Source organism: Chelonia mydas, chromosome 8 (assembly GCF_015237465.2).
Source record: "Chelonia mydas isolate rCheMyd1 chromosome 8, rCheMyd1.pri.v2, whole genome shotgun sequence".
Taxonomy (NCBI): domain Eukaryota; kingdom Metazoa; phylum Chordata; order Testudines; family Cheloniidae; genus Chelonia; species Chelonia mydas.
In genome coordinates, this window is record NC_057854.1 from 30893361 (window position 1) to 30916173 (window position 22813).

The 22813-nt window shown below is 40.2% G+C and overlaps 1 protein-coding gene across 1 annotated transcript in view; it reads right to left on the reverse strand.

Moving 5' to 3' along the window:
• LCP2 (lymphocyte cytosolic protein 2) overlaps positions 1-22520 on the reverse strand; it is a 52089-nt gene extending 29569 nt beyond the window's left edge. Inside the window, exons 1-3 of the mRNA XM_007071459.4 lie at positions 22167-22520; positions 17499-17561; positions 11308-11354 (exon numbers count right to left, since the gene is read on the reverse strand). Of these exons, the coding sequence (XP_007071521.1) occupies positions 11308-11354; positions 17499-17561; positions 22167-22244 (188 nt within the window). The 5' untranslated portion in view covers positions 22245-22520. The remainder of the gene's footprint in view (positions 1-11307; positions 11355-17498; positions 17562-22166) is intronic.
• Positions 22521-22813: the final 293 nt, after the last annotated feature.

Sequence of the window (22813 nt, forward strand, 5' to 3'; positions counted from 1 at the left end):
ATGTAAGTTGATACTCCATAACTTCAAATCATTAAAAATATCACATGCAACATTCTCTTGGGTTTCTTGTTTAGGGTTCAGGTATGATATTTTTCAAAATTATTTAAAAGCCAAAGAAATTCTTAGACCGCAAATTACATTAACATGTGACTATACAAAGGTAACAAAATTATAATTTTATGTATACATTGTAATATCCCCAAATTAAACATAAACTGGAAATTGAGCATCAAGGTTACATATAAAAGACATCCAAGTATAGTACAGTATAGAAATGCACAGTGAAGGCACTCAAACCACTTTTGCTCTGCCATGTACTAAAGGGGGAGGGGAAGATGTGACAATAACTAATCTTTTTAAAAATTAGTTTAATCAAATCTGGGACCACAAATAGTAAAATGCCTTAATCATAATCATATAGTTATTGCATGACATCACTGCAGGGCAGAGTTAAGGTTATTTGGATGCCTCGGCTGTACATTTCTTGTTTTAAAATGTTTTGGATTTCTTTTATATGTAATCTGAACCTCAATTTCCTGTTTGTAATACTTGACTTAGGGATGATTACAACATCCCTGTAATATTTCTTTTAACTGTTATGTTACTGATATGCACTCTCAACTGTAACTTTATCTTTACATAGTTTTGATGTTTTTGTTTTAATTTGTATGTGGGAATACAATTACAATTAAAAATTAAAAAAAGGACTCCTCCTTATGACACCAGTTAAAGTTAAGCATGTATTTAAGTGCTTTGCTGAATGAAGGCTTCAAGTCAGTCAAAGATTCTCAGCAGAGAATTTCCCCACATTGTAAAGAGACTCAGCACTGCCATAGAATTGGCAGAGGCAGCTTAGCCTTCTCCACCTGCCCAGCATGAGGTTGGCAGGCCTGGCGGAAGTTACCAGGATTGGAGACCTCCTGGATTACAACCAGGGGACTGGCTGGATCGCTATGCGCTCAGCAGACGCATAGGGCTCTTTGCCCTTGGCACCCCCCGGCGTGTACTTTGGGAGGTGGAGGCAGCCTTATTGCCCACTTATCGTTTTTTCCTCGAGCGGGTCCTGCGAGAAGGTATCCCCCATCCTCCCCCCACCTCAGACCCTTTGGACGTCTTCATCAGGCCCGTGAGCCCTCTTGGCCCCCACCCCTTTGTACCCCGACCCAGCTGCGCGATTTGCAGCTGGTTCACATCCGAACCACACCACAGGACCATTTCTACATGCTCGTGCTCCACACTCTTCATTTCCCCACCTTCATATCCCACCCTGACACCAAGTGGTGGGACATTCTACCAGCTGCAGAGGGTGAGGGATCCCGATGGGCCAGCCTGTATTCCACCTTGGTTCCACGGCCCGCCAGGGACATTAGCTGGTGGCTCCCTCATGGAGCCGTGAGCACAGGCGCGTACCTGGAGTGGTTCACCCTCTTCCCAACACCTGCCCTTTTTGTGGTGTGAAGGAGACCCTGGCGCAAGTCTAGCTGCAGTGTGCCAGGTTGTGGCCCCTTTTCCGGCTCCTCCAGAGCCTCTTGTTGAGGTTCTGTCTGATTTTTCCCTGCACCTTTTTGTATATGCACACCCCATACGTGGCCCCACGAAGTTGCAGGACCACCTCATCAACCTCCTCCTAGCCATGGCCAAAGGGGCCATGTATAACAACAGGGAGAGGAGGCTGGCTGGGGAGGTGGGGGAAGGAGGGTTGTGACTGTGGGGCCTGTTTTTGTTCTTTCATCCATTCACACATCTGGGCAGAGTTCTTCTGGGTGGCATCCACTGGCTCCTTGGACACTTTTGAGGAGCAGTAGGTGCTGTCCAGGGTTCTCTGCTCGGTGTCCCCTTCTAGTTCCCTAGTTTGGCCCTCTGACCCCCTCACCTGTTCCTGTTTTTTTCTTCGTTGTCCCACTTACTCAGTTGAGCACTGGGTTCAGTAGCTCCTCCCCAGGCTGGGGGAGAGGCCTTAGCAGTTCAAGGGCTTGTGTCCGCCCACTTCCTGGCACTTAATATAAGGTTGGCAGGAAGGGATGTGGTGGATGTGAGCACAGCTATACCCAATCCTCTAATAGCATGCAGAACCTCACCCTAGCAGCCTAAATGAGAGTTTTGATTCGAGGAGCACGTTAGATCAAAGAACTAAGGCGTATGTGTCTATGACGAGGAGACAAAGGGCTTTTAACAAAGCTAGCTTTTCTAAATCTGCTCTCCAAGTTAGGTTTTACAGTAACAAATACAACAGGCTTCAGGATGTTGCAGGGTCCTAAAGTCACTTGATTTTACAATGACTCAAACTAAATATTATATTATTAGAAATGTAAATACTTTGAAAGCCAATATATATTGGTCTAAAATACAGAAAATATGTAAAGTTTGAAGTTATCAGCCCAGCAATTCTTCCAATGAATCACTCAGTATTTGCGTTCATAGAGTGTAATTTGCTTTATATAGTGCCTTTCATACTTACGGTGTCTCACATCATTTTACAAAGCATGGGGTAAGATACTGGCAGTGGGGCAGCCATAGGTTTGACAATACTTTACAGCTGACCTTGGGTGTTAGAACTTTCTTTGCAAAGAGCTACAGTTTTAGCTAGGATGTCTTGGTTATCTCTTGCCAGGAGTATCTTTAATTTTTCCCTGAAGAGCCACCCGGGACAGGAAGAAGGACTTTGCTTGAATAGTTCTCCTCTATCATTGCAACCCCCAATAGTATGGCTTGGTAATCAGGAGCTCAAAGAATTATTTTTAAAAAGAGCCTAGATACAGCAGGAAATAACAAATATTAAATACCACTTAAGAAGCCTTCAGGGCTTTCAAATGAATAATGCTCTTGTGTTTTGCTTTGTTATTTTAAGTCTGTCTAGAAAAGAAACTTTATGGGAAGAAAACCAGAATTTTTTACACAACCTTACACATAATGGGCCAAAAAATTATCTTTGCTCCTTTCAGGGACTAAGGGAGGAATGAAAACTTTATTGCTCAGGTACTCCGAGTCATTCTTCTACCCAAGGTAAGATCCCTCAGCAAGCATGCTGCATAGTGCTCCTTATACCTGCCAATGAAAGGTACTTTGCTAAGCCATTGCTGTCAGGCATACAAGGGGGTTGGGTGATGGTCTGGGGAACATCCCTTGAGGGAGGTGGACTAGCCAGCCCATTTAGTGCTCACACAGTAAGTGTTAGAGGTCTGCCGCAGGTGCAAGGGGAGAAAGCCTGCCTTCACCATCTTCCCCATAATGCTCCAGCCAGAATTGAACTCACACAGTGACCTACTGGTATCAATCACTTATTTCTGGCTGAATATTTTAACAAATCCTTGACCAGCTAAGACTATAAACTTGTCAGTACACTGCATACTATGGCCATTAGGAATGTAACATGATAGGGGGACAAAACCCTGCTTCTGTTCCGGAAGTACAGGCTCTTAGCACTCAAACTAAAGAAGATCTCTGTTAACGCTGTTTGCTGAATAGGGGACTAGGAGATACAGTTGAACAATTTCAATTCCATCCAGTAGAGCATAGTGGTACGCATACACACTAGCCAATAGGGTGCATAAGAGTTAATATATATATTTACTAAATAGTTTGTTTCATAAAACTATTTTAACAAGGTTTATTTTATGTTTGACGATGGGCCACTTGCAGACACATGAAGATATGCCAGGGTGACACAGGAGGTAGATGTTGTTCCCCAAAATAAGAGATCGCCTTGTAACCAGTTTCAGTAAATTGCCTGTCATATTCTGTAAGGGCAGTTGTGACCTAGTTAGCCACTGCTAAAGTTGCAGAAATATCCCAGACTAATGACCTTGTAATTTTCAAACTTTGAGCATGTAGGTTTCCTCAAATGGGTATATTTAGAAAAACCACATGCTCAGCCCATTGGTTTCTATGGCTGTGGCCTGTGGGTGACAAATGTAGCACAGTTACAAGTGTTGGACCACATTTGCAGCTAGTGTAATTTGTTGTAGCTCTGTTGAAGTTAATGGAGCTACCCCAATTTTCACCAGCTCAGGATCTGGCCCAGTACATGTAACTTTAGTGGTATGCTTACAAGGCTGTAGACTTGCAAAAATGTATGCTTCATTTAGTGATGAGGCAGGTCAGATTTACATTTTTTAGTTCATTAATGTGCATTTCTGCTTACAGAAAAAGAACTATCTTATGGTTTAAAAAATAATTTAAAAAAACCCACAACTTCATCCCAGTTTTTAAAATGGTAATTATTTCTGCTTCCACTGCTAAACACCAATGTCCAGTAGTAAACTGTTGGCTCCAACTATTCTGGATTGGTCTGAAATCAACAAGGTGAAATTCAAATACAAATAAGTGAAAAGTTACCCATACTTAGTAAGGGCAAAATCAAATGCACAAATACCAAATGGGAAATAACTGGGTAAGCAGCAATACTGCAGAAAAGGATCTGGGGGTTGTAGTGGATCACAAATTGAATATGAGTCAAGCGTGATGCAGTTTCAAATAAGGCTACTATCATGTGGGGATGTATTACCAGGGGTATTATATGTAGGACATGAGAAGTAAGTCTTCCACTCTACTCAGCATTGGTGAAGCCTCAGCTGGAGTATTGTGTCCAGTTTTGGGTACCACACTTTAAGAAAGACTTGAACAAATTTGAGAGAGTCCAGAGGAGAGCAATAAAAATGATAAAGGGTTTAGAAAACATGACCTACGAGGAAAGGGTGAAAAGATTGGGCATGTTTAGTCTTGAGAAAAGAAGGCTGAGGGGGGGCATAATAATAATAACAACATAATAATAACAGAAAATTGTGGAAATCACAGAGGTGCTTAATGACTTCTTTGTTCTGGTTTTCACCAAGAAGTTTGGTGGCGATTGGATTGGATAGTGAATGCCATTGAAAATGAGGTAGGATCAGAAGAAGCTAAAATAGGGAAAGAACAAGTTAAAAATTACTGGACAAATTAGATGTTTTCAAGGGCCTGATGAAATGCATTCTAGAATACTCAAGGAGCTGACTGAGGAGATGTCTGAGCCATCTTTGAGAAGTCGTGGAAGATATAGTGCCCATCTATAAAAAGAGAAATAAGGACAACCCAGGAAATTACAGATCAGTCATCTTAACTTCTGTACCCAGAAAGATAATGGAGCAAATAATTAAGCAATCAATTTGCAAACATCTAGAAGATAATAAGGTGATAAGTAACAGTCACCATGGATTTGTCAAAAACAAATCATGTCAGACCAACCTGATAGCTCTCTTTGACAGGGTAACAAGCCTTGTGGAGAGGGGGGAAGCGGTAGACATGGTATATCTTGACTTTAGTAAAGCTTTTGATACTGTTTCGCATGACCTTCTCATAAACAAACTAGGGAAATGCAACCTAGATGGAGCTACTATAAGGTGGGTGCCAAACTGGTTGGAAAATCGTTCCCAGAGAGTAGTTATCCATGGTTCACAGTCAGGCTGGAAGGGCATAACAAGAGGAGGCCCGCAGGGATCAGTTCTGTGTCTGGTTCTGTTCAATATCTTCATCAATGATTTAGGTAATGGCATAGAGAGTACACTTATACAGTTTGCGGACAATACCAAGCTGGGAGGGGTTGCAAGTACTTTGAAGGATAGGATTAAAATTCAAAATGATCTGGACAAACTGGAGAAATGGTATGAAGTAAATAGGATGAAATTCAATAAGGACAAATGCAAAGTATTTCATTTAGAAAGGAACAATCAGTTGCACACAGACAAAATGGGAAATGACTGCCTAGAAAGGAGCACTGCAGAAAGGGATCTGGGAGTCATAGTGGACCACAAGCTAAATATGAGACAACAGTGTAATGCTGTTGCATAAAAAGCAAACATTATTCTGGCATGTATTAGCAGGAGTGTTGTAAGCAAGACACGAGAAGTAATTCTTCCACTCTATTCTGCGCTGATTAGGCCTGAGCTGAAGTATTGTCTCCAGTTCTGGGCACCACATTTCACAAAGGACAAATTGGAGAGAGTCCAGAGAAGGATGAAAAAAATGATTAAAGGTCTAGAAAACATGACCTATGAGGGAAGATTGAAAAAACTGGTTTTGTTTAGTCTGGAAAAGAAAAGACTGAGAGGGGACATGATAACAGTTTTCAAGTATGTAAAAGGCTGTTACAAGGAGGAGGAAGAAAATTTGTTTTTCTTAACCTCTGAGGATAGGACAAGAAGGAATGGGCTTAAATTGCAGCAAGGGAGGTTTAGGTTGGAAAAAAATTCCTAACTGTCAGGGTGGTTAAGCACTGGAATAAATTGACTAGGGAGGTTGCGGAATCTCCATCATTGGAGATTTTTAAGAGCAGGTTAGACAAACACCTGTCAGGAATGGTCTAGATAATTAGTCATGCCACGAGTGCAGGGGACTGGACTAGATGACCTCTTGAGGTCCCTTCCAGTTCTATGATTCTATGATATAACACATGAGAACAGTCTTCAAATATGTATAAACAGGATGAGGATGAATGTTCTCCATGTTTGAGCCAATTACTTCCTGTCCTACCCTCGATCTGCAACAAGGAAGATGGTTTTAATATTAGGAAAACCTTTATAATTTTAAGAATAGGTAAGTACTGGAATATGTTGCCATTGGAAGCCTGTCACTGGAGGATTTTAAGAACAGATTGGTCAAACATCTGTCTAGGTGAACCTAGTCTCGTCTCAGTGCAGAGGGTTGGACTAGATGACCTCTTGAGATCTTATCTAGCCCTAAATTTCTCTGATTGTATGAGGCTTTCTATGTAGCCCATCATCCCATTCCTCTGGTCATGTGGATATACAGTATACAGGGCACTGCTTCCCCTGTGGGGAACTGATGAGAAAGCAGAGGACAGGTACAGTAGAGGATCTATGAGTAGGATGAGAGGTGAGTCTGAATAATCCAGAGGAGAGTTAGGCCCCTGCTGCCCTGCAGTCTCTTATTTTGTCTCTCTTGAGGTCAAACTGCTGTGTTATAAATGGCAGCATTTGTAATATGTAAAAAAGTCCTCTCTCAGACTCTAAATACATGGTGGATTACATAGGTCACCTGCATAACACTGTATTTGATACAGAAATCTTAGTCTGATATTTACATTTCATTGTGGTCTTACTCCCCTTGCTCCTTGAGATGAGGATTGAAGAAATAGGAAATACTAAATCATACCTTCCTCTAGAACGGGAATAACTGCCTAATTTCTTAGGGTCAAAACATCCTTAGAATGGAATTAATTTCTGTCTTTCCTTGGCTGAATGGATCACATGCTACTTTGAGCCATCTCCCATTGGTGCTAATGTGTCTTTTCACTGACACTGATCAGTGGGGCATTTGCTTTTAAATAGTAGGTCAGAGTGGGGGAAGGTTGCTCTGCTGATTAGGGCACTGGCCTGGAACTAGGAAGACACATGTTCAGTTCCCTGCTCTGCCCTGTACTTCCTGTGTGACCCTGGGCAAGTGCCTTAGACTCTCTGTGCTTCAGTTCCCTGTCTGTAAAATGGGGACAATAGCACTGCCCTACATCAGAGGCATGCTGTTAGAATACAAACATCAAAGATTGTGAGGCAATCAGATATCCCAGTAATGAGGGGCATATAAGTAACAATGGTAGAGAGGCATAGATAGACCAGAAGTAATTGCTTTTGATCTCCTTTGTTTTAAAAGCCAGAAAAGATTTCACACCATTTGAGATGCTACTCAGGCCAGCCTATGGGATTGGAATCAGAGTTGATTATAACCTACAAGATCCGCTTTGGTATTAAAATGACTAGAGTGTATTGTGTCGTTGCAAGATGGAGATTTAGAGTGTGGCAGGGAGGGGAAAGAGGAACTATGGGATTATTTTTAATTTTTATTGTTTGCATAGTCTGCTAGGCATTTTTACAAACCGGTAAGAAGGCAAGGCCACAAGGGATTTGTAATCCAAACAGACAACAAAGCAATGAAGTTAGAGTGAAAGAAAGCAATGGAGAGCATTATGGCTGAATAATAGAAATGTAGGTCTGGAAGGGACCTTGCGAGGTCATCCAGTCCATCCTCCCGTTCTGAGGCAGGGATTCCATAACTTCCCTTAGGTAAATACCAGAATATCTAACTATCCTTCCAGTTAGAACAATTTTCTTAATATCTAACCTAAATCTCCTTTTTTTGCTGTAGATTGAGCTGATTACTTCTTGTCCTACTTTCAGCGATATAGAGAACAATTGATCACTGTCCTCTTTATAACAGCCCTTAACATATTTGAAGATTATCAGGTCACCGCTATCTTCTTTACTGAAGACTAAACATGCCCAGTTTATTTACCTTTCTGCAGAGATCAGATTTTCTAAACCTTTTATCATTTTTGTTGCTCTTTTCTAAACTCTCTCCAATTTGTCCACATCTTTCTTAAAATGGGGTACGCAAAATTGGACACAATACCCCCCAGATGGGGCCTCCCCAGTGCCAGGTACATCAGAACAATCACCTTCCATGTTTTACATACAACACTCCTGTTAATACATCCCAAATGATATTTGCCTTTTTTTGCAACTGTATCACATTTTTAGCTCATATTCAATTTTGCTCCACTATATTCCCTTAGATACTTTCTGCAGTATTTCTACCTAGGCAGTTATTTCCCATTTTTGTATCTGTGCATTTGATTTTTTTCCTTTCTAAGCGTAGTACTTTGCACTTCTATATTAAATTTCATCTTGTTGGCTTTTACCAATTCTCCAATCTATCAAGGTCCTTTCGATTTCTAATCCTGTCCTCCGACATGCTTGCAATCCTTCCCAGCTTGGAGTCATCAGCAAACTGTATAAGTATACTCTCCACTCCATTATCCAACTCATAATGAAAGCATTGAATAGTACTGGATACAGGACTGACCCCTGTGTAAATTTCTAGATAGGACCTCTCAGTCTGACAGTGAATCATTGATAACAACAGTGTGAATATGGTTTTTTGGCTAGTTGTGCACACACTTTATAGCAGTTTCATCTAAACCACATTTCCCTAGTTTGAGAATGTTAGTAAGAATTTTGACACAGTCCCACCTAAAATCAAGATATATCTAATCAACTGCATCCCCCTCTCCTCTAGACCAGTAATTCTGTCAAAGAAAGAAATTAGGTTTGTTCGGCATGATTTGTTCTTGACAAATTCACATTGGCTACTGCTTATCACCCAGTTATCCTCTAAGTGCTCACAAATTGATTATTTAATAATTTTTTCCAGTATCTTTCCAGGTATCAGTTAGGCTGACTGGTGTATAATTCTGTGGGTCTTCTTTGTTCCCATTTTTAAAGATAGTTACTATGTTTGCTCTTCTCCAGTCCTCTGGACATCTGTCCTCTAGGAGTTCTCAAAGATAATGACTAATGATTCCGAAATTGCTTCAGCTAGTTCCTTAAGTACCCAAAGGAGCTTTTCATCAGGCCCTGCTGACTTGAAACATCTATCTCATCTAAATATTCTTTAATTTGTTTTCTACCCCGTTAATATTAATTGTGTTATGCTTTTGGTCACAATTTAACTTTTTAGTGAAGACTGAAGCAAAATAGGTATTAAACACCTAAGCCTTCTTGGTATGGTCCATTATTAGCTCTCTTTCCATGCTAAGTAGCGGACTTGCACTTTCCTTCATCCCTCTCTTGCTCCTAATCTATTGAAATAATCTCTCCTTATTGCCTTTTATGTCTCTTGCCAGATGTAATTTATTTTGTGCCTTAGCTTGAGTTTGTGCCTACCTGCTTTGTGCTATTTTTTTCTACTCATTCTTAGTAATTTTTTCAAGTTTCCACTTTTTGGATTCCTTTTTGATTTGTAGATCACTAAAGAGCTCTTGATGCAGCAATATTGGCCTTTTACTGTTCTTCCTTTTTTTTCCTTCTCATCAGGATCATTTGCTGTTGTGCCTTTTAATATTGCTTCTTTGAGAAACTCCTACCATCCTGAAATTTTCTTCCAATGGGACCTCAACTGTCATTTCCCCGAGTTTTAGTCTGCTTTTTTTGAAGTCTGTTGTCCTTATTCCGTTGCTTTCACTCCTTCTAATATGAATCTTGTTAATTCTACAGTTTTTGTTGGGATTTATTATTTTCAAGCATTTTTATCATTTACTTTACTCACTTCTCTGAGCTTGAGCACTGGTGTTCACAGCTCTTTTTCCACGCTTGCCAGATTCAAGTCCTTAGTGAAAAGCAGCAAGTGATCATACTAGACAAGTTTGCTCACATTCTACCACAGGTAAAGTGGACAAAGAAAATGCAATGGACATAATTTATCTTTTCAAAATCAATAAAGTTTAGGGGGATCTGGCAATAACTCCTATATTTAGGTTATCTATGTATATTACTCACATAAGACACTAATATATCTGTTTGTATATATCTCCATTATTTTTTCAAGTCACTCTTAGTGACCAATATTATGATAATGCATTTGAAACAGAATAATCCCAAAGCCCTAAAATATAAAACATAAGTAATTTAAAAAAAACCCAAGAAGAATGCAAGCCTAGGGGATCAGCAGAGCACAAGAAAGGGAGAGATCATCAAATAACTGAAAACTTTATTTCACAAGACCAAAAGAATGAGGGGTTTCTTACAGAGCAGGCAAAGAAACTTTTATCTTTCATGGTGAAGCCTTGCAAACAGCAGATCTCAGTGCTATTCAGTGTTAATTTAATGCAAATATAATTTTAATCAATAACTTGCAATGATGGATGGAAAATATTGGTTCAAATGCCTTCCAATCATCTACCCACAGCTGCACAGGAAAGTTATTCCAGTCTTAAGTCCCATACTTCAGTCTGATTTATCTTTAATAGGTATCTAAACATGATGGGGCATGATGAAAAACATTTAAAAAGTAACTAGATTAGATGTAGTGTTCAATTTGACATATTTCATATGTTTTCCTTCAGGATGAAAGTCCTCTATTCAACTGAGCAATGAAATCATACTCAGCAGGTGGTACTGTGAAAAGTACTCAGCATTGGCCTGACTGCTTCCATTGAAGTCAATAATGAGTTCTGTCATTAACTTGAATGGGAGCAAGGTGAGGCCAATTACAAAGGTTTCTGAATATTTCCCCAATGGGTTTTTTAATCTGTATCTGGTTATTTTCCACACAATAATGACAAACACCATGTTTTCCTCACTTGTTTTTTTTTCTAGGAATGTGTCCTTTCCTTTTCTGAGACAACACAAACAGCAGGTCTCTAGATCAATGTTTTAGAGGCCTCGCCATCCACTTGCCCTGTGCTTGTCCAGGAGTTCTATCTGCAACCCATTCACTGTATCATCCATTTTGAAATATGAGATTTGGTTTGCATTTACTTACGGCACACTCAGTTTGGGAAATTTCTGAATATCGTTTTCAGACATGTTCTGCAACAGAAACACACGTGGTATATGTTACAAAATTGTCCATGTAACAGCTTGGGAGATAAGGAAGCTTTAATATTATTTATGTGTCAAAACATTATAATTAACAGGACTGCAAGATAAGTAGAAAGCTAATGAAGAACAGGTACAAACCTAAACCACTGTTCAGCATTTAGGATTTGATTCAACAAAATATTAAGCATGTGCCTAATTTTAAGCACTAATGTGAAGTCAATGGCACTACAGATATGCTTAAACTTAGGTTTGTGCTTAGGTGCCATGCCGTATTGTGCTGTAATTGGGTCTCTGCTGGTGCTGTGCTGCTTGGGTGACCCTCTGTGTTACTGTGGGCTGAGATTTAAAATGTTGACCTGCTGCACCTAGGGGCAATGTATAAAAACCTTTCCTTCAACAGCCTTTTCTCTGTAGCTTGTCATAGTTACTGGAATTATACTGAGCAAACAGGCAAAATTTCAAGCATATACAAGATTGCATTTCAAACTATAACCAAGTGACTCAAAAACTCATCCCATGGTCCCTAGGGAAATGTACAACCAGCTTAAATCAGATGGACACACATTTTAATGAAAAAATTCTGTTTATTAGTTCTTCTGCCTTCCCCTCTCCCTTTCTCTCTCTCTCTCTCTCTCTGCTTTGCTAGATCTTGATCCTCACTCAGTGTTGCCCTAGGGCTGGATGCATCTAGCCCACTGGTTAATAAATCTCTGGTGTCCATGGTACCAAATAAGTGAAATATCCTTTGAGATAATACATCCCATCTCTATGCACCAATTCAAACAGAAAGTGGGGATCCGCCTCCCCTTGAGTTATAACCCTGATGACAGATGTGAATTCCAAACACAGTTCATAGAGTCTACTGATGTCTTCAACCATAGCCATAACACTTCTGCTGGCAATACATGAACTCTCTGCTTCTCACAGAGAGCCCTACAGAAAAAGGTGGGTTATTTTTCCCAACTTTTTTTTTTTTAAACAATTGCCATTTCAAAAGCAGTGTGTGTGTGTTTAAATGAAAAGAGCTGTTCATGGTTGTGGGAGGCAGAAGTGGGCAATGCTCTGTCGTTTTGGCTCTCAAGAGTTCTCTGATTTACATTACGTTCACATTTACATTATGTTCTGCAATGAGCCTGGGTTGGAATCAACTCAAAAACTCCAAACTGCACTCCTTTGAAATCACCCACTTTCTCCAAGCTGCACTGCAAAATCATGTGAAACTGTGAACTTCACACAGTGTCAATATGAAACCATGAAATGCGGGCTAGGTTTTATTGACTGGGTCAGGAGTCTTATGCTGGCAACACACTCTGAAACCAGGCAAGTTTTGCACTATGGTTTTTCAATGATGGTTTTACACAGATATATTTGTTACCTGACATGACAACATGCTTAGCACAGTCCTAAGGGCGTCATTGAACATAATGTAATAAAGACAAGGGACAGCGTAGTGTGGATTACACAAGGAAACTTTAACGTATGCAGGGGCTTAAGGTAAAAACTCATAATGTTTTGCACAAAACTAGCTGATTTTTTATTTTTTTAAGGGAAATGGGCTGGTGGATTTTGTTCATATACTTACAATTAAAGGGCTAGCTTGTCCCTGGCCTAGCTCAAATGTGTGTGCTCCTTTGCACATCTTATGCAAGGACCAGCGACTGTCATAGAAACAGCTCCCTCCCCTAAATTGTACCAAAGGGGGTAGAGTGGGGGGCAATGTCTTCCCGTCCCCCAAGAAGCTGCCCTCCTGCACCAGGAGAAGCAGTTGCATCTTCCCGAAGTGCCCATCCCACCCATCAGGTGCAGTTCCACATTACCTCCAACAGGGCCCAGTGTCTCAATGGCATAATCTGGCTCAATATGAGGGAAGTGAAAGATCTGCATTTATATGTGCTTTTAAAAGGACATGGTAAACAACTTTAAAATGGCATTGGGGGATTCCATATATGGGTGTCAGCTTCAGACCATATCTGATCAGTTTTGAAAGTAAAAATGTGTTTGGTTTTTCTAACTGCCAGCTTTCCAAACTCCTCTGGAACCTGAAAGTCAGTCTGGGATCTTCCTGGCTCACATATCACAATAAGTGGTCGTCTCTAATTAAACTTGGTGAACAACTCTATTGAAGAATGTTCAGCCTAGAGCAGAATCAAGCTGCTGTCCCCAGAGGTGTTGTTGGCTCTGGAGAACTAACATTAGTGAAATGTGGTAAAATATATATTTCTCTAAGGGAAACAGCCTATAGAATCATAAAATTTAATAATACATTTAAACCAACCCTTAGAACTCTATTATAGGAATGTGATTGTCTCTTAAATTCAGTAGCTTGGTTTAAAAATTCTGTAGGAAGAACATGTCTCTCCATTAAAGTCTACAGAGTTTTCATTTCTAAAGAATCCTATTGATTTAATCCCTAATATATTCTGTAGGACTTTTCCATGCAGGTAGTCAGAGTAGAAATCATTACTCAAACTAGGGAGTGGATTTGTTGAGTGGGATGGTGCCATTTTTCATTGTCAGCTTCCTTGTATGCCTTTGTGAGTGAACATGAAACCCACAAACATTCATTCTGAACAGTATCTGGCTATCCAGATGTAATCTGGCAGTTTCTAATGACTTTTGTAAGATGTAGAAAGACAATTACCCTAAAGAGAAGCAATTGATTTCTTACACTTTGCCCTGCAGGCCAGAGTTTTCCTTGTCACATCTTCCCCATTGTTACACTTATGCTTTGAATCTGTAGTAAGCAGAATGTTTTCTAGTATACAATGGCCAAGTAGGCAAGAAGTTAAAAACAAACAAAAATTATATTAGGAGAAATGAGGAAGCAGCAGCTACTAGCCTGCCTAGTAGAGATCAACCACTGAATCTGCTAGGCCATTTCTGCAGAAAAACACTCTAAACGGGTTGTATCATAAGCACTTGGTACACAATGCAAGAGTCAAAGTTCCCTGGCCACATGGGTACTTCACAAATGGCACTGTGCTGCACACCATGATCACTGAGGACTTCGCAGTGACAGCAGAGCTAGAACTCAGATCCTCATTTTCTTAAACACAGGTGTCTACTAGAGCTGCTTGGGACTTTTACAAGGAAAAGGTTTTTCATTCATTGCAAATCTTCTCCGGGTCAGTATGGGATGAATAGTTCTGATTCAGAGCAGGGCATTGAACATGTGTCTCCCAAAGCCCAAGTGAGTGCCTGGCATTCCAGATTCTCTTTATAGCAGCTGTCTTTCCATATCAAACCTGTCACTAGAAGCTGCCAAATTATGTTTGGAGGAACAGACATTACTAACAGTGAATGTCTGTAGGTTTCACGTTCACTCACGTAGCCACACAAAGAAGCCGGCGATGGAAAAATGATACCATGTTACTCGACAGATCCAGAGTCATGTTTCTTAATTTACAGACTTATCCTTATCTGACATTATAAGACATTTGGATTCTATATAAATTACTCTAACTACTGGATTATAGAGTTATATATACAAAATGCAATAGCTTCAGCAGGAGAGACTGAGAGACATCCACCCCCGAACAGACAATAGCCTGGTGGTTAGGGCTCACACCTGGAAAATGATTCAGAGCAGGAATTTAAGCCTAGGGGCTCGTCTACATGGTGTGTTTGTGCACACCAGCTGGGGTGTAAATTCTAGAGTGCACCAGTGTATTCTGCAATAAAAGTTCCCTCATATGCATTGACATAGTCCCAGACTACATCAATGTGCACTAGTGAATGCCAGCAGGCTCCACATTGACAGTTAGTGCACAACATGCTGGTATGCATTAGAATTTACACTGAAGCTGGTGTGCACTAATGCATCGTGTAGACAATCCCTGGGTCTTCCACATTGCAGGTAAGTGCCCTAACCATCAGGCTATTGCCTATTCTGGGTGGGTGTTTTTTGTTATACAAAAAAAAAGAGTTTGAAAGGTCTCAGCTTTGTTTTGATGAAGCACACGAAACATTTTTGAAATCTTGAAAATTTTCACAGGATGAGAAAAATGTTTCCTGCTTAAATCTAATCCTAGTACTTGAGCTGGAAAAGAATCTGTTAGTTGTTAGCAATATAAGACCTATAATGTACAGTACAGTGGTTTTCATTCTATCCAACAGAAGGTGGTACCCTGTTGAGCACTCTTTCATTTTTAGCAGAAATGTTTTGAATTGCAAAAATTTGATGGATTTTCAAAACTTGACATTTCAAACAAACAAACAGCAACAACAACAAAACCGAGAAGCTGGGAAGAACTGTAATGAAATTTGTGTGAAATTTCCCCCTTCTTGACTAATTACAGAGCTTCCATAATTAGAATTTTGAAAAATTTTAATTATGGAAGGGGGGGAAAGGAAAAATTTTCAGAGTGAAAAATTGTGAAATTACTTCCCTTGTTTTTCAACTAGCTCTAATTGTAGTCAGTTTATTACTTTGTGTACATGTGTATACATCCTCACACTGATTTACAGGGCTCTGTAATTCCAGTTAATGACAGTGCGTAATTATTAGACTAATAAATCTCTGTGTGGTACAATGTATAAGGCACTGAGTGAGTTTCAGGAGACAGCAGTTCTATTCCTGGCTCTATCACTGACCTACTTTGGGTAAGTCACTTCCCTTCTCTGTGCCTTAGTTTCCTTTCCCATCCTTTGTCTGTCTTGTCTGCTTAGATTATAAACTCCTTGTTGCGGGGCTGTCATTAAGTCTTCGTGTGACAATTATCACGTTGGGGCCTCTAATATACATAATTTAAGGTACGTTTCCCTAGAACACCAATCTTGTACTAATGTTCAATACCCCCACATAGAGTGTAATTTTTTTTTCTGCAACAAGGTTTTTAATAAGAGACAGATCCTACCACTAGATCTGGACTGTCTATCTCTGAAGTTTGAAATAATATATGCACTTAAGAGACTGAGAACAGCCCCCTAGTTTAATGACTGACCCATTAGGATTCTGCCATTTCTAGAGAGTTCAGATCTCATCCAGATAATTCTTATGTTTATGATGGTATCAGATTTTCAAAAGTGGAGAGACCTACGTAGATTATGTTGTTTGAGGAAAAGGTATAACTCTCTAATGCCACTCTCTTTTACATGAGGGCAGTCACAGTACATGGATAAAATTCTGTTTCTCTTGGCTAAAAACTGGGAACTGAATCCTGATTACTAGCAGGATCTGTGCATGTGAGTATGTAAACATTCAAAGGACAAAATTAGGCTCTGCTTCAAAGTTCACTTGCAAAGACCCACTGAACTTTGTGAGTCCTGTGCTCTTTTCCGTGAAAGACAAGGGCAGATTGTGTCTTAGGATCATTTCCAAGCTGAGTTTTAAAGATAATTATGACGTTTTTATCCAAATAAAAATGTCAACATACATGCTGTCAATTGATGTGGAATTAAGACCAGATAATGGCAGCTGTACAAATGAGAAATATGGGTTTGTTGGGCCAGATGAACTGAAGGGGTAAATCAAAGAATATCCATTAATTTCAGTGCAGCCACACTGAATTATACCCCTGGTGAATCTGGCCTGTTAGTTGTGGTGATTTTAAATACCATTGATTCTACATACAGTTTCAGAAAACAATCATTTTTTATCCATAGGGGCTTAAAATGGCAACCCTTGGCATAAATAGTCTCTAGCAGAGGGTTAGCTTTTATAGGCAAGTGGGTTGCACTGCTCTTCAAAGGTAGGTGGGGAAATCTGACAAGCTGTAGGTTATTGCTAATGCATGAAAACCAAGCATTTCCTATAAATGACCAAAAAGAACTGTAAGCAAATATTGCTGTTGTGAACCTTCACTTTCCATTAAAAAACCATGTAAAATGTATTCAAGCTAAATGCAGCCATGGGGGTCCTGGTGTTCAGTGTCCATGTTTTAAAACAAGGATCTTTGGTGTAAAACCAGGATGTGGATCTGAAGCGCAGATCCTTAAGCGTATGTAGTCATCTTACTCCCATTGATTCCCATAAGAGTTAAGTGCTTAAATGCCTTTTTGAATATCTGGGCCCTAATACGTAAGCAACTGTGTAGAGGAACAAAGAACACAGGGAACGTCCTTAATGGCAAATGCAAGGGGAAGCCAAATAACATTTATATTGTGACTATAGAACTTTATTGTTGCACTTACCAAAAACCTTTGTCCACTTATGCTGTGTTTTCTGACGACTTTTTCACAGTCCTTATACTTTAACTGTGAATGGAGAGAAAAAGATTGTTACACACTTGGTTAAATCTAAGAGTGGTTTAAGGATTCAATTGGGCAAAGCACTTATGCACAAGCTTAGCTTTAAGGCCATGCTTCAGTCCCAAAGCAACTTAGCATATGTTGAAGTCTGCACGGCTTTGTCTAGAGATTTTAGCTAGAATGTATTAGCTGTATTTGTGTCCTAATCAAGACAAAGCCATCAGGGCCAGGCAGAATTGCAGCCTCTGTCCTCAGCTGCTCCAGCTTGCATGGTACAGATCTAGGCTGCCCCTTACTATGGCCAGCACACCTGGCCCCTTATTTATATGCTGATTTATTCTTCTTGAGAAATTTATGAAAAGGCCCCATCATACAATCTCTGCACACATTGTAAAAAAAAAAATACACCACTCCTGCCCTTCCTTGAAAAAGAAGCTGAACAAGTTCCCCGCAATCACCTTGTCCAACAAAAGCTTTGGAAAACAGATGAGCTTGAGACTGCGCTTTCAGGTATCTTGGACTAGTATGGCGCAATATGTTCAAAGCCAAGGAGTATGGAACAAGGGTGTCCTGCTTCCAGCTACTAGACATTCAGCATTGTTATAGCTAACACGTCTCCTCTAGGCTGAAATGGCACATCTGTAACTTTGTACATGATCTGTTAACTTTCTTCTCTTCATTATTAACATTATTGGCAATAAATGGTCGTCTCAGGGCTCACCTGGAATGGGACGCCATTGTGGCAGTTGCCTCCATGCATACAATAAAACGCTGCCCTTGTCTCAAAGAGCATGTAAATTATATACAAGACAGGAGACTCCAGGTTAACCCAACAAACAGACGGGGGCACAAGGTCACAGAGGATTAAGATCATAATCAGCAGTGGTTGCAGCTGCCTAGCCACTGTTGAGTGTTTTATAGGCATCATAGCAGAGGAGCATTTGAGGCAAGATTTGAAAGAGGAGAATGTAGTGGTTTTGTGGATGTTTACAGAGAGCTCCTTAAACTTTGTGTTTGAACATACCTGGGATAACATGAGAGAACAGCATTAGATTTTACATGTCCAAAGAGTTAATGCTCAGTTTTAGTTACAGAAGATAGGAGGCTTTCCATTGACTTCAATGGACTCTGGATCAGGTGCAGAGCTGGTAAAGCTCAGGTTAGGGGAGCACAAAGGTGGCTTTTTGCTGCCTTTGCGCATTCCAAATCATGGTTTGGTGAGGAGCTTTTCTGGAACGTAGAAACACCGCTGAAGTTGTCTGCTTTCCATAGCCACTTATTCTGCCCCATGCCGGTCGGAGAACACTCCTGCACTGGTGTAATTCCCCAGGGAGCATTCTGTCTCCTTTATACTGCTCCAGAACAGGGAATGTGATCTAAGCTTGTAACTGTGTATTGTTTTAAGGGCTAATCTTGAAAACACTTATGCATATGAGAAACTTTACTTCAATGAGCAGGCTCCAGTTACTCCTGTATTTGCAGGAATGGACCCTAATTCTGGAAAGCATTTTGGGATTCAGGTTGTATTAAAGACTTTGTTTCAAATGAAGGACCCAATTCTACAAATTATTCCTCCCTGGCATAGTACTTACTACCATGACACTGGCTGCAATGGGACTGCTCATGGCAGTTAGTGCTACACCTGGGAGGAAGCATTTTGTATGACTGGGACGTAAGTTGGTTTTCCTTCTGATTTGGACAATGGCTGAAAATCCTTTTTTCTGGTTTTAAGTGAATTCAGAAATTTACAATTGTGAACTTTCTTCCTGTTTCTCAAAGTCTGAGAAATGAGTTGTGAATGATGGCCCTTTATCGCTTCCTTCTGAACACAGGATGTTTTGGGGAAAGGCTTTTAGTTTAATAGACCTATCGATCAAAAGCTTTAAATGTGGTAGAGAGTTATGGAGTCAGGGGACCTGAATCTCTGTTGACCTACACTCTGTGTGGTCATTTACACTGGAGGAAGTGATTTTATCTGGATTTGGGGTTGCTCAGGCTCTTTGAAAATCCTCCCCATGGTATCTCAGTTTTGGCAGAGAAAATTAGTGGCTCCTTTTGAAAATGTGGATCTCAACCTTTGGAACTCATTGCTGCAGGATATGTTGAGGTAAATATATGAGTAAGATTCAAAAGAAGATTCACACATTCCTAAGTATAACAAATGACATCCTGAATTACACTCAAAATGATACAAATTGTGAGGGCTAATGAAAGAGAGGAACATCCATGTTCAGACTTTCTGTGTGACTTTGTGCAAGATCCTCTGCCTCAGTTCTCCATCTGAAGAAGGGAATGTCATAACTCCCTACCTTCCAGGGGCGTTGAGGATTAATAGGCTAAAGAGAGTGAGGTTCTTTAATATTACAGTCATGGGTGGCCATATAAGTATGAAAGATATATATCATATCATTCCTTGCCTGGCAGAGCATAAACTGATCAGTAACTCGTACAAGGAACCCATTTCACCCCACTTGGTAGTTTCCAGTTAATGGTGACATAAAACCCTGTGAACCAGTTAAGAAGTGTGTTTTCCTTATTAATCTGCTGAACTTGGATTTAAATAATGTAGTTCTCAATAATGATAAGATCTGTCTCATTTAAGATATCTCAAGATCTTGGTTTCATTCTACTACACAGCTAAGCAGGAGCAAAACAGTTGGAACTAGAGTACTGCAAAGTTGGCGGTTTCACTTCTCAGGCAATCCGGCAAACGTTTGCTTTGGTTTTGATCTATGCACATTTGCTACCCATGAACTTCACTTTGCATTTTGGTTTTGAACTTGTCCCAACTCCCCCAAACGAAACCCAGTGAAAGCTGTTGAAACCATTAATTTTGCATGATTTGAATACCAAACAATAAACTGGCCTAGGTGTCTTTGACATTAGTCCCATATCCACTTGAAACTGTTTTGCTGGAATGGTTTGAAAGCCTTAGCAAACCTTTTGGGTTTAAATTTTCCAGACTGTAATGAAGGTTTGGGAATTTGTTGTGAACAGGCACTATAGCCAGAGTGGAAACACAGGGAGGTATCACTGATAATTTAAAAATGGGGAAATTATGGAAAATATATATATGAAGTGACTAGATTTAAGATTCAGTAAAAATGGACCAAACTCAACATTGACATACACTCTTTGCAGTTTTCCTAGCATCCGTGAGGTTGCAGGGGGTAAATCAGCACTGAGTTTTGCCTATTCTTTTCAATTTACCTCCCCCCGGCCAGTGTGTAAAATCCTCCGTTCTGCAAAATGAAAGTTAAGAGCTCATCAGGGGTGAAGAGGTATCAAAAGGTGTGAAAGCCCCAGCAATATCCAGGCTCGGGCATTAGGGGAAAAGCTACAGCAGGTGAAAGGGGGATGTGTAGGAAGCCTGATGAAACATCGACCTCCGAAGCAGGGGAGAAGAGATGAGGAAATGAGATGGGGAGGGTGGGGAAGAAGGTCAGTTGGGATCCTGAGGCAGGGGGAGGCAGTGGGCAGCAGGATCTCTTTTTATTTAAATCTGCCCCTCCAAAGAATTATTATTATCACTATTTATATTATTATTGGCAAATGCTTTTAATTTCAAAGACAAGGTAACAACATGGGCATTCTACAAATAGGAGCAGCTGCTATGAGCTGGGGGAGGGATAATATTCTATATATTGTATTTATTTTGGAGGAAAGAATGTCTATCATTTCTCTCCCTCCATCTAGCCCTCTGCTATACTCTGGAGTAATTTTCCTTAGGCACAGATGCTGCACTCACCCCTGTGGAACGTCCCAAGGAAGTCTTTGACACACTCTGTGTGAGCTCAGACAAAAAATCATTCAGGCCTCATTTTCAAGCTAGCATGTTCATCACCTCACTTCAAAAGGCCTGGTGTGGGGGTTCAAGGCTCGGATTTAAGCACCCAGAGCTCACTGAATCTGAGCACCTACCTCACTTTTGAAAACCCCAGCCCAGATGCTGAAGAACTCTTTTGTGTGTCAACCTAAGCAAGTTTCCATAGCCCTTTTGCTTGGACATCCTTGTTCAAAAGATTGGCGCTTATGAGGTGATCTGTAGATTGAGAATCTGTTTTTCCCTTCTACTAAAGACAAAGTACTGTGGATTCTAAACCAAGCCCTGACATATAACAAGCCTTTGTAACACTAATTAGGAAAGCAATTCAGTCCACATCAGAGAACATGTGTGCATCTTGATTAGTAAGGATCTCTACTTTTGAAAGTCACAGGAATGATCTCACTGGAGAGGCCTTACGAGACCTGCATATAATGCTTTTCTACCTTAAAAAATAGATTTAGCATCCTCAACTTTTACAGATCCAAACCGAATGTTACATCAGCAAGACATTGGTACCAAAGATTATATGATTTTTCTGAGAAGCCATCACTTTCTCTTGCTATTGATTTAGAATACATTTTTCAGGATTCGTTAAGGGCTTCAGGATAGGTATAATCCCTTTCTGAAGTGGCATCTGCTGTGATTATTTTAAAAGATAATTTGATATTATTTATGCAACCAATTCTGCTCTTAGTATAAAAGAATATTCTTTTTTTTTTTTCCAGCACAGAAGTGTTAGTGACTTACTACTCCACCGTACAAGGACAAAACACAGTGAAACTTACTTTCTTGAAGTAGTCTGCCAGGTCGTCTGGGCTCCAAGCGACCACCACTGAGCGATAGGGAATGTTTTGTAAATCCATCTCAGCTCTTTTTTCCTAAGCAGTTACAGGATTTTCATGCCAGTAGTATTAATGAAACAGGCAGCCATAGATTTCCTGCCTCTTGCTACCTGCAGCAAATTCAATAATCCACTTGCCTAAGAAATACCCAGAGCTTTTGTTAAACCGTTTTGCTTTTACTTCTGAGTTATGGTGCAAGAATATCCAAGAGAGCAACTGCTTCCTCTGGGTACAAAATGGTCTCTTCTCAGAAAACTTGTCAGCTATTCAGCCTCACCACTTCCTTTATCTGAATCTAAATAAGTAAACAAGGAAGCACAGCAACACAATTAAAGTATTCTGCCTGCTGCATGTAACTGTAATCCTTATGAGCCCTAATTACCAGTATGTAAACTGCGGCGAGTGTTTGTTTATTTACATGATATCTTCATGTAGATAGATTGGTACATTGGCTGCATAGAATTTTGCGCGTGTGCACGCATGCATGTGCATCTATATTCCCACCACCAAAAAAGGTTGCTGGTTTTGAATTAAGTTTGATTACTTGCAAATCTAGCTCATGCAATCCCTGAAAACCAAGAAAATGCGTA